This window comes from Neovison vison, chromosome 8 (genome assembly GCF_020171115.1).
Source record: "Neovison vison isolate M4711 chromosome 8, ASM_NN_V1, whole genome shotgun sequence".
NCBI lineage: Eukaryota > Metazoa > Chordata > Mammalia > Carnivora > Mustelidae > Neogale > Neogale vison.
In genome coordinates this window covers 31791443-31803692 of record NC_058098.1, presented here as the reverse complement: position 1 = coordinate 31803692, position 12250 = coordinate 31791443, and the positions used below count along the sequence as shown (strand labels likewise).

Sequence of the window (12250 nt, the reverse complement as noted above, 5' to 3'; positions counted from 1 at the left end):
CGCCTGATCTGGTTTAGTTGGCGGGATTTCTCTGCCTTTAGAGTCCATGGTTCTTGGTCCCACTGCTTTGAAGAATGACGAGTTCGACCAGATGAAGTGTAGTGGGCAGCAAAGCTTACCGAGCGATAGTACAAAGCTCCCAGAGAGGGAGGGGCGGCGCCAGTGGAGTTTCCCCTTGGGGTTCCTAAGTTGAGGGGTTTTCATCAGCTGTGTTAGGGCAGGAAGATCAGATTCCTCTCCCTCACTGCACCCCTTAGCACCCTCTCCTTGGCCAGGGAGAGCTGCCTCCCCCGCTTTGTCAGGCTCTGGAAAGGCAGTGTAGGGAAAGGTAAAGATGGGGGAGGGCGGGAAGGAAGTGCCAGGCCTAGAAAGGGGCAGGCCCAGGCCCAGCGCAGGGGAGGAGGGAAACAGGCCTTGAAAGTGTTGGCTAAGAACCACAGTCTTGGTGGGGAAGGAGGAGCTGCAGGGACTGGAGTATCTCAGGCCCTCTCAGTGGGTGGGGCCCGGAGCAGGGGTACCTGGGAAACAGGCCTCCCTCTGGAATTCGGAGCAGAGCTGCTGTCTAAGTCACGGACCTCTGGAATCTATAAGACAGAGGACTGCAAAGGGGTGCAACACTCCAAAAGGACAGCTTAGGGTGAGTATGACATATTGCCAGACGCATGGACTCCTGGCCCCAGCTTCCAGGATCCTTCTCATTGCCTGGACCCGCAACTAGCAAGAAAGAAGCCCCTCCCCTGGGTGGTTGCTCAGAAACCTGGAGGTCGGCAGAGACAGTGGTAGAGGACACACACCTGCAGAGATGGGGCCATGTGAAAGGGTTTTTGATCTACCCCTACCTGATCTCCCAACTGCCCTAAGAAATTCTGAGGACTCTAGAAACTCCACACCCAGAAGGCTTCACCCACCCCTCCAGGGCAAGGGTGAGCTCAGGGGCTCTGGCTTTTGTTGCTATGACCATTGAACCCAGGTTTCCAAGCCTCCCAGCTTTCTGGGGGCTCTTTTCCTCCCAAAAGGCAACTCGGAGTACCATCTCAAGAAAGAGCCCTCTGAAGAGAAAGTTCTGCCCTCAGAACTCATTTTAAACCATGACCTGCAAACCAGGTCAAACGCAAATCCGACTCACCTGTGGCTGGCCCATTAGTTCTAAGGGGGAAAAACTGAGGCAACTGAGTTTTGTTGGAATTGACAAAATCTTCCGTAAGTCCCATGTTCCTGTTCCAGCAGAGCTTCTCCTGACTGGAACATTATTAATAGACGTTTTTGGGGCAGCATCTGTGCACCTGGGGAAAGTTTACTGCAATAAAGGACACAGTCTCTTCCCTCAAGAAGCTCATGCAATGAGGACAAGGGAGGAGGTTACCTGGAAGTTCGGGCCCGAGGGGACAGACGTAGGAGGCCTTCTGCAAGAAGTCACTCGTGGATGCTAACCCACAAGTGAATTAGAGGGAAAGGCATCTGGGAGAGGGAAAGGCATCTGGGAGCGGGAAGGGCACGAGGTGCCACAGGAGCTCCCCGCCATCCCTGCCCCGTCCTTCAGGGAACAGCCAGCCCTTGTGCTTCTCCGCAGAGCAGGAGGGTAGAGCGCCACGTCTGCCCCTTCGTTCGGGGTTTCTGCGCATTGAAGGGACTGTCTCGCTGTTCTCTCCGCAGACACGCACCATGTGGTGGGCCCTGCTGGCCCTGCCGTTTCTGCTGCCCACGGCGCTGCGCCTCTGCTTGGCAGGGCCTCCCCCGGAGAGGGGCCCTCTTTTCTGGCTGACTCGGCAGGACTCTCGGGAAAGCGGGGCCGCCAACGCCACGGTCTCGCCCTGCGAGGGGCTGCCCTCTGCGGGAGCGTCGACCTTGACCCTGGCGAACCGCAGCCTGGAGCGCCTGCCCAACTGCCTGCCGCCCGCGCTGCGTAGCCTAGACGCCAGCCACAACCTGCTGCGCGCCCTGAGCGCTCCAGAGCTCGGCGCCCTGCCGCGGCTGCAGGCGCTGACGCTGCGCCACAACCGCATCGCCGAGCTGCGCTGGGGCCCCGGAGGGCCGGCGGCGCTGCACACGCTGGACCTCAGCTACAACCAGCTGGCCACGCTGCCGCCATGCGCCGGGCCCGCGCTGCCCGGCCTCCGCTCGCTGGCGCTCGCCGGGAACCCGCTGCAGGCGCTGCAGCCCGGGGCCTTCGCCTGCCTCCCGGCGCTGCGCCTCCTCAACCTCTCCGGCACCGCGCTGGGCCGCGACCTGGGAGCGGGCATCGCCGACGGGGCCTTCGCGGGAGCGGGCGGCGCGCTCGAGGTCCTGGACCTCAGCGGCACGTTCCTGGAGCGCGGTGAGTACGGGCGGCGCCGGGAGTTGGGAGCCGGGCTGGGCGGGCGCTCCCGGGGCTGGGCCATGAGCTTCCTCCGGGGTGGGGGGTGGGACGGCGACCAGGGCACCGAGCTCCCGGTGCGGCTCAGAAAGGGCCCCACCTCGGTTTGCGGAGCGCAACAGCCCGGTTCGAAGGGCACAGGGTGGTTAACTTCTGGAGGCCCGAGAGGTGGGGAGTGTTGGTAGGGATCTCCGCTTTCCTTAGGAGGGAACCAAGGCGCGGACAGCGGAATAAGGGGCCCGCGGTTTAAGTGGTGACTCCAAATCTGAGCCCGGGCATTCGGGCCCAAAGCCCAGCCTTAGCCACTCTGATTACTGCTACCTAGCGGAGCTGACAAATGTTTGTAGGATGGGGAAGTGGGATCGCTTCGAGGCTGAGTAATGAATGAAGTTAGCACCAAACACGCAGTTAACCTGAGCATGAATTCCTTGATCTTTCTACTTCGTTTGGCTCAAGTGGTTTCTGTGAACGTTGAATCTTCAAACAAGACACATGCACTTGGCATGTTTTAATTGATTCACTAGGGTGGTTTTATTTAACAACAACAACAACACTATATATGCCTATAATCACCTATTCCACTGTGGACAGAAAAAAAAGAGCGAGAATGGAAAACAGGGAAAGTAGCACATTCTCCATTTGTTAGGGGAGCCACACAATTAGGTTTCGGCCTTGATCTCCTCTCCCCCTTCCTTACCCCTCTTAAAAACATCCCCATTTCTGGTAGCCCTCAGAGTGAAATCTGGGGTAGTTCCCTGTGAAGTTTAACAAGAGGATGGGCAACAGCGGCCTTGGAGACAGTGTCCTGGGTTCAAGTCCTCACGCCATCCCTCCCCTGCTGAGTGGCCCTGGGCCTGTCCTCCTCCTCTCTGACTTTAGCTGCCCCAGGGCTGGAAGGCAGGCAGGCAGGCAGGCAGCCTAGTGAGTGTCTAAGGGCTCTTCCAACTGAAACGGTCTATGCTTCTGAGATTCCCAAAGCTGTTAATTGTCCATGCTCATCAATGACCTTTATGACTCAGCTCGTCCGTCTCCTTCTTTCCTTAATGCTGTGCTGGCCTCACGGGTTTGTGCCTTCCTGGGTAGTGGGCAGTTTCCCCCTCTGTATTTCAGTTCGGTCAGGGTGGATCAGAGACCTGCCGAAACTCACCTCTCTCCACCTGAGGAAGATGCCCAGGCTGCGGATCCTGGAGGCGGCCGTTTTCAAGATGACCCCCAACCTGCAGCAGCTGGATTGTCAGGACTCGTCCGCCCTGACTTCTGTCCACACACAGCTCTTCCAAGACACTCCTCGCCTACAGGTCCTTCTATTCCAGAAGTAAGTGTTTTCTTTCTTCTTCTTCTTTTTTAAAAAAATATTTTATTTATTTATTTGACAGACGGAGATCACAAGTAGGCAGAAAGGCAGGCAGAGAGAGAGGAGGAAGCAGGCTCCCTGCTGAGCAGAGAGCCTGATGCGGGGCTTGGTCCTAGGACCCTGATATCATGACTTGGTCCAAAAACAGAGGCTTCACCCACTGAGCCACCTAGGCATTTCCCCAGAAGTGTTTTAGTTCTAAGACACATGTGAATTCCGTAACTGATTTCTGCCCACTACTCTAAACTGAACACATGTAACCATTTATAGTGCTAAACAGACCTTCATTCCTCTCCCTCTTCTCCTTTGCATCCTTGCTGGACTTCTGTTCTTCCTCCTCCTTTGGGTGATATCTCGGTCAGGTACCAGATAGTCCATTGGCCTAATAGCCATGCAACTCAGTCTTGTCCAGAGTAAGAGTAAAACTCCAAGCTCTCATGCGTGTAAAGTTTCCTTTAAGCCCAGGTTGAGAAACTTGCTGTGGGAAGAGGCCAGGAGGCATCAGGGTCTTCCGTTACTGGATCCATCTGCTTCCCCCCACCCACCTGCAAGGGTTTATGCAATTCGGCCCTTCCGAGGTTTGAATGGGTCTAGGGAGGAAAGGTGAGAGAATAGAAGCGTCCTACTTGCAGTTGGGACCCAGGGTCTGTCCTTTCAGGCCTGGTTGTCCAAAGTGTCACTGTATTCCCCCTCCTGACCTGACTTCCACAGGAAGGGCAGCATACATACCTTTGAAGGTGAGCCCAGACCACCTCCTTTCCTAGGGGCCCACATCTGGACCCATGAAGCACCTTTGCCCCTCATCACTTTCAAAGTAGCCACTTTTCTCTTTTCTCTGCTAGCACCAGCCATAACCGGAGTATTCACTTTGGGGTTTGGCGTGGGAACAAAGGAAACAGAACACGCAGAGCACTTAGCTCAGTGCCTGACATATTATGGTACTTGCTGTACCATTCGTGAAGTTGATATGGTGGTGAAGAAGGTGATGGGGATGATGGCCATGACAGTGATGGTGGTGACGGTGATGTTGTTGGTATTGATGGTGAATTGGGGACAGTGAGGGTAATCGTGATGGTAGTGATGTTGGTGAAAGGGATATTAGCCTCTTGGGCTCCAACTCCTCTTCTGAGCCTCAGACTCATATGGAAGGTATCAGATGTGGAGCCATGCTGCCCCGGCTCAAATCCTGACCCCATCCCTGGTCACAACACCCCGCCTTCGCAGACCCCAAGGTAAGAACACTTACACCATCCAGTCACCACATTCAGCCAAGGGGTCTGTCTAAATTATAATCTGATTGAGTCTCCTGCCAAATGAAAACCTTGTGGTGCCTTCTGTGGCCTGAAGGAGGAGGTTTAATCCCTTCTGGCTCATCTTAGGCTCCCCCACCCCCACTGTAACACCTGTGTTCCAGCCAGGGCGTGAGGAAGGAGCCAGACACTTGCTTTCTTGGTGCTCTCAAGTGTTTCCATCTGCCCTGCTGGACCCTCTCCCCCCTTTTAGCCTGGCCTACTCTCTGCTCTCCTTAGCTCACCCACAGCCTTCCCTGGGGGGCCTGTGTTAAATAGTCATATTGGGTTCCCTGGCATGGCCACCTCCCACCAGTGAGGGGATGGCCACCTTCCTGGCTGTTCTGCCCACCCAGTGTGCCCAAAGCCTTCCACGGTCCCCTCTGACATGCAGGAGGGAGGGGCAATAGTTCAGCAAAGAAGTGAAAAGAGGGGGCACCTGAGTGGCTCAGTTGGTTAAGCATCTGCCTTCAACTCAGGTCATGATCCCAGCAATCCTGGGATTGAGCCCCATGTTGGGCTCTCTGCTCGGCGGGGAGTCTGCTTCTCCCAATCCCTGCTGCCCCCCCTGCTTTTTCTCACTCTCTTTGCCAAATAAATAAATAAAATCTTAAAAGGAGGGGCACCTGGGTGACTCAGTGGGTTAAAGCCTCTGCCTTCTGCTTAGGTCATGATCCCAGGGTCCTGGGATCGAGTCCCACATCGGGCTCTCTGCTCAGCAGGGAGCCTGCTTCCTCCCCGCCCCCCCGCCTGCCTCTGCCTACTTGTGATCTCTGTCAAATAAATAAATAAAATCTAAAAAAAAAAATCAAAAATAGGTTATTTAGGAGAACAAATGAACCTTCTTTCACACTAGGGCTCTGTAAGTTACAATGTGACCCACACCAGAATGTGAGCCAGGCCCTCCTGTACCTCCATGTAGGTGGTGATTCGAATTGATTTCATCACATGCAAGCTACACTGCTGGCAGAAAGGGATGCCGGATAAGGAAAGGATTCATTTTCCTTATCTGTAGAATGAGCAGAATATCATTCTCTCACTGATTTGTCACTGAGATAATGATTGTAAAGCCCTGGGGAACCTTACCTGCTCAAAAAGATGACAATCCTTTTCCCCTCTCCCCCTTCAGGCAAAATGAAAAATATTTCCTTGGGATGCTGAAGTGCTAAGTGATCTCTGATTCTAAGATTTCCACTCTGGCTCTGTGAAATCGGCTGAAAGCAAGCATGCATATATGTATATATTCATATGTGCTTTACATTTCCATGTGGACACACCTCTTTGCAATGTGACTTGGCAGCTCCTCCCATCAAGAACTGGAGTCTATCCTCCACCTCTTGAAGCTGCACTTGGCCATGTGACTTGCTTAGGCAAGTGGGACATTAGCAAAAGTGATCCAAGCAGAGGCTTGAAAGCAGTTGAGGATTGGAGCTTTTCCCTTCCTGGGAAGCCCACCTGGGAGCCCGCCTCCCTCCCCGCCCTCCACCACCCTGTGCACTAGGCTGGGCTAGCCTCCTGAATGATGAGTATATGGAGGGAGGCCCCAGCAAACCTAGCTGAGGCTCCATATATGTGAGGCTATCCTAGATCTTCCAGCCCCAGCTGAGCTGGCTTGGACCACAAGAACCACAGAATCAGGAGAAAGAACAGATCTTTGTTGTTTTAAGCTTCTAAGTTTTGGGGAAATTTCTACTCAGCAAGAGCTTGATACACTCCAGCGAGGCATCTTCCAAAGGACTAGTGGCTGAGTACCATCAGCAACAGCTCAACTGCAATAGCCCATATTCCAGAGTGCTCTCATTAAGAACTTCTGCCATTTCTTGTGACTGGTCTATAATAATAATATCTTACTTTCAGGTAGAGATGTACACTTATAAATGGTTTCATTGTCATAGACTCTTGGTGATATAACACATGGGCAGGGGAATACTGTCTCCATTTAATAGGAGGAGCGAGAGTGACTGAGTTGGTTGGTATCTCCACTTTACAGATGACCAAAAAAAAAAAAAAAAAGGATAGTCCAAGGTCCTTAAAGAGTTTCGTCCAAAGTAGGATCCTCTAAGCCCTAACAGAATGGTTTTGCAGTGACACCACCATGGCTCTCTGGCAATAGTTTTGACTAGGTTTTTAAAGCCTGACTTGATTGTTTTATGTTTCAGCTGCAACTTGAGTTCTTTCCCTCCGTGGAGCCTGCATTCCTCCCAAGTCCTGTCCATCAGCCTCTTTGGCAACCCCCTCATTTGCAGCTGTGAATTGTCCTGGCTCCTCAGGGATGCAAAGAGGACTGTCCTAAGCAGGTAACATATTTACAAAGCAGATGACCAAGAGGTGAGCCGAAATTCTCACAGCTTATGGCTTGCCCTTCTTGAGCAGGTTGGCAGAGTGGCAGGGAGAGCATGGAGGAACAGACAGGATGGTTTTAATGGGTCGAGACAGGAGGTGGGGCCTCTCATCTCTACTCGCATCTCATTGGCCAGATGTCTGTCGCAGGCCACACCCACTACAGGGGAGGCTGGGTAATATAGTCTAGGTTTGTGCCCAGTAGGGGGGAAAATGGGCTAAGTCAACAGCTAGATTGTCTCTGCTGAGACAGGCTTATCTGTGTTCCATTTTACTGATGGGTTGGGTTGGGGCCCAAAGAGATGAAGTGCTTGCTTGGGTTCATGCAGCTGTTGGGTGGAGGAGGCAGGATCTATCTGCCTCCAAAATGGTGCTCTTAACTACTGGGCCCCACTAGTGAGTCCCCAAGATGCAGCCTGGTCCCCTGCATCATTCAGTCCAAGGCCAGTAGGCTTACAGAGCTCTTGTGGGACAGGGAAAAATAAGTCCTTCAAGGACTTCCCATTGACTGTTGGCTAGAAGGGCTGTTTTTGCCATGGGGAGCCATGCTCAGGCTGGCTTCCAGAAAACACTCAAACCAGCTCCACCAGCCCCTCTAGCTCACTTTAGGAGACACCTCCCTCCATCCTCTGCTTTTTTTTTTTTTAAATGTCCCACCCAAACCCAGCTGTGAAGTGGGGATCAGTCTACCCCCCCACCCCCTCATGTTATCTCCAAAGATAAGGACCCAGGCCCTTTGCAGGGAACGGTCTCATTACAGTATTAATGAAGAGACTGAGAATGTAACCTCTGCACACCACTACTACTCTTGATTTTGGCTGCATTACTGAACCTCTCTGCCTCTGTTCCCCACCATAAAATAGGGAGAATAGTGGCTACCTCATAAAGCTATAAAGATTAAATTAGTTGATATAGTAAAGTGCTAACAGTAGTCACTGGCATATGGCAAGAACTCAGAAAATGTTAGCTGGTATGAGTATTACTACTAGTACTCAGCCCGGAAGTAGATAGGTGAGAACAAAATGGCAGACTACACTTGGAGAATCAGAGCCACCATTCACAAACCTGCCTTGGGTTTAGGTTCTGCCACTTGCTATCTTGGGCAATTAGTTCCTTTTTTTTTTTTTTTTAAAGATCTTATTTATTTATTTGACAGACAGAGATCACAAATAGGCAGAGAGGCAGGCAGAGAGACGGGGGGAAGCAGGCTCCCCGCTAAGCAGAGAGCCCAACATGGGGCTCGATCCCAGGACCCTGAGATCATGACCTGAGCCAAAGGCAGAGGCTTAACCCACTGAGCCACCCAGGCGTCCCAGTTAGTTGCTTTTGCTGAGCTTCTGTTTCTTTCTCTGCCCAATGGAAATGATGAGGGAAGCCTACTCCACTGGTTGCCCTAGGGATCAGGGAAGTGAAGGATGGAGAGTGTGTGGCCAGTGGGACCTAGCAGACATGTTTGGGTTTGATGAGAGGGATTGTCTGCACTGAGGACTCAAACACCTTCTGACTGGTTGGTCTCCCCTCTAGGGCAGCAGACACTGTGTGTGTACCGGCTTCAGGATCCCGAGACACCTTCTCAGCCCCTCTTTCGCTGTCCCAGCTGCCCACTGTGTGTCATCTGGACCAAAGCACCACCCTCCATTCCAGCTCGCCCCAGGCTGTTCCCTTCACCCACCAACCATCAACACAGGGTCTCACCACCCCATGGAGCACAGCCCCTTCCACTCGACCTGTGGAAGCTGAACAGAGTGTCACCAAGCCCCTCTCCTTCCCCACGGATTCCGCCACACAAACCGCATGGTCCCACAGTGGCATCAAAGTGGGGACCGCCCGCTCCACAGCCATCCCCACAGCAGATTCTAGCACCTCCAGCGCTCCGCGCAGGGCTGCAAACACAGCTGGGGCAGAGCACCAAGAGCACGCTCCCATGCTGGTCCATGCGCCTCACGTGTCAGCTGCTTCCACCCCCTCGGCCAGCAAACACCCTGGGCTCTTCCCTACCCCGTGGAGCCAGGTGCGGACGCCCCAGCCCGACTACAGGGCACAGGCCACCCTGCAGGCGCCTCACCCAAGTCCTTCTGAGGGCGCAATTCCAGTCTTGCTGTTGGACGAATCTAGTGAGGAGGAGGAGGAGGGGCAGAAGGAGGAGGTGGGAGCACCTCCCCAGGATGTTCCCTGTGATTACCACCCCTGCAAGCACCTGCAGACGCCGTGCGCGGAGCTGCAAAGGCGCTCCCGGTGTCGATGCCCCGGGCTCAGCGGGGAGGACAGCCTCCCGGACCCCCCCAGGCTGCAGGCAGTGACGGAGACCACCGACACGTCGGCCCTCGTGCGCTGGTGCGCCCCCAACTCGGTGGTGCATGGCTACCAGATCCACTACTCTCCTGAGGGCTGGGCGGAAAACCAGTCGGTGACGGTGGTGGCGGACATCTATGCCACCGCCCGGCAGCACCCCCTGTATGGGCTCTCACCGGGCACCATGTACCGCGTGTGCGTCCTGGCCGCCAACCGCGCGGGCCTGAGCCAGCCTGTCCAGGCCTCGGGCTGGACGCGGGCGTGCGCCGCCTTCACCACCAAGCCCAGCTTTGTGCTGGTCTTCGCGGGGTTGTGCGCTGCCTGCGGCCTCCTGCTCGTCACCACCCTGCTGCTGGCAGCATGTCTGTGTCGCCGCAGCAGAACGGTGCGCCTGCAGCGCTACAACACGCACCTGGTGGCCTACAAAAACCCAGCCTTCGACTACCCGCTGAAGCTCCAGACGCTCAGTTAGCTCTGCGCCCCCTCCTCCACTGGAGCTTAAGAACTAGCCGCCCATGTTTAGAAAAGAAGAGACAGAGGGTCAAAGAGGACCCTGTCAGCTCAGAATGCCTCTGTGAATTTCTGGGAAGCCAGCACTCTCGCAGCACAAAGGGAACTTGCCATGCAGTTTCTCTGTCCGGGGAACCACTGCTTTCCCTGCCACCTTCTCTGTGCCCAGAAACGTTACAATTCACACCAGACCACTCCCGTTGTCACAGCGCAGCCTTGTGTGTTGTGTTTTTCAGCAGTCAGTGCTCCTTGGTGTCCAGTTGAATAGATTGGGTGTGTAAGTAGGAAGAGATAAAACAGTTCACACAAGTCAGTCTCTTTTGCCATTCTGGAAGTGACATCCTCAAGTCATTTCAGGGACGTTCCCTCTGGTCAAGCTTCTGGCTAAAGCAGGTGGTATTCAAGGAATCAACTCCTGTGGATTCTTAATCTGAGAACTGGGGTAAGGGAGAACTACTGGTTATGTTTCCTGAGGCTGCCTGGGGTTTATTGCGTCTCTTGGCAAAAAAAATGTGCTTTTAGCTTTGTAGTTAAAACTGCAGTCTTCTGGGAACCTCTGTGAAACACAAGGACAAGCTGTCCTTTTTAAAGTCATTGTCTACTGGACTTCTCCATAGTGTAAGTGGTCAAAGAAACTACGAACTCCTTTTCTTAAAAAAGCGCAATAGGATCACTTCCGGGATTTGGTCTTTTAAGAGAAGAGATGAACAAAAAAGAACGTCAAGGCTCTAGCTAGAAGCCAAAGCCATTTGCTCTCCATTGCATCAAACAGTGCCTTCATGATTTGTATCTGAGTGTGGGCAAGGCCTTTCAACATCCCTTTTCACTTGTATACCAATGTCAAAAAAGCATTTTTTATAAAATTACAATGTGTGTCATTACTTCTAGATTTTAATTTTCTAAATAGTATTTCACTTTTCTGTGACTACTGGAACAATTACCACAAACCAGGTGGGTTAAAACAACAGAAATCTGTTCTTACAGTTCAGGCCAGAAAACCACAACCAAGGTATCAGCAGGAGTGGTTTCTTCTGGAGACTCAGAACTGTTCCCTGCCTGTTCTGGTTGCTGGCTGTCCTGGGTGCTCCTTGGTTTGCAAATAAATCCGATCGATGCCTTCATTGTCTTACGGCATTCTCTGCGTCCAAATTTCCCTCTTTAAGAAAGTATTTCTCCCCCCATCTTTACAGAGATATAACTGACATATAACTTTGTGTAAGTTCATGGTGTGCAACCTGATTTGATACATGTATATATTGGGAAATGATTATAAAAAGGTTCCCTTCACTTCACATGGGTACCTTTTTGTGTGTGGTAAGAACTTTGAAGACCTACTATTTTCTAAGCAACTTTCAGATATACATTATTAACCATAATCATTGTGCTGTCTTCTGGGGATCATTATCATTTCCAGAACTTACTCATAACTGGAAGTTTGTACCCTTTGACCACATTCACCCATTGTCTCCCACTCCTATGAACCACCAATCTACTGCTGTTTCTAGGAGTTGGGTTTTTTGTTTTTAAGATTCCACATGTAAGTGGAATCATACAGAATTTGTCCTACTCTGCCTTATCTCACTTTGGTATAATGCCCTCAAGTTCCATCTACGTTGTTGCAAATGGCAGGGTTTCCATTTTTATGGCTGAATAATAAACATCACTCTGTGTCTCTATGTATTTATACCACATTTTATCCATTCATCCATTGACACTTGGGTTCCTTCCATGTCTTGGCTATTGTAAATAATGCTGTGGTGAACATAGAGTGCCTGTCTTCAAGATGATTTCATTTCCTTCCAGGATATACCCAGAAGTCAAACTTCTCTTTTTAAAATTATTTTTATTAACATATAATGTATTATGTTCCCCAGGGGTACAGGTCTGTGAATCATCAGGCTTAAACATTTCACAGCACTCACCATAGCACATACCCTCCTCCAAATTTCTGTCTTCTAATAAGGACAACAGGCACTAGATTATGGTCTACACAAATCCAGTAGGACTTCATCCTAATGTGATTACATCTGCAAAGATCCCATTTCTAAGTAAGGTCACATTCACAAGTACCAGGGCTTAGAACTTGAACATCATCTTTTGAGGAGACACAAT

General features: G+C 52.0%; 1 protein-coding gene across 1 annotated transcript; it reads left to right on the top strand.

The window, feature by feature from the left end:
* Nucleotides 1-462: 462 nt before the first annotated feature.
* Nucleotides 463-11259, top strand: LRRN4 (leucine rich repeat neuronal 4). The gene is made up of 5 exons (XM_044263427.1): nt 463-637; nt 1654-2314; nt 3464-3668; nt 7156-7293; nt 8861-11259. The coding sequence occupies exons 2-5, from the start codon at nt 1663-1665 to the stop codon at nt 10098-10100; spliced, it is 2235 nt and encodes a 744-aa protein (XP_044119362.1). The 5' UTR covers nt 463-637; nt 1654-1662; the 3' UTR covers nt 10101-11259.
* The last annotated feature ends 991 nt before the right edge of the window (nt 11260-12250 follow it).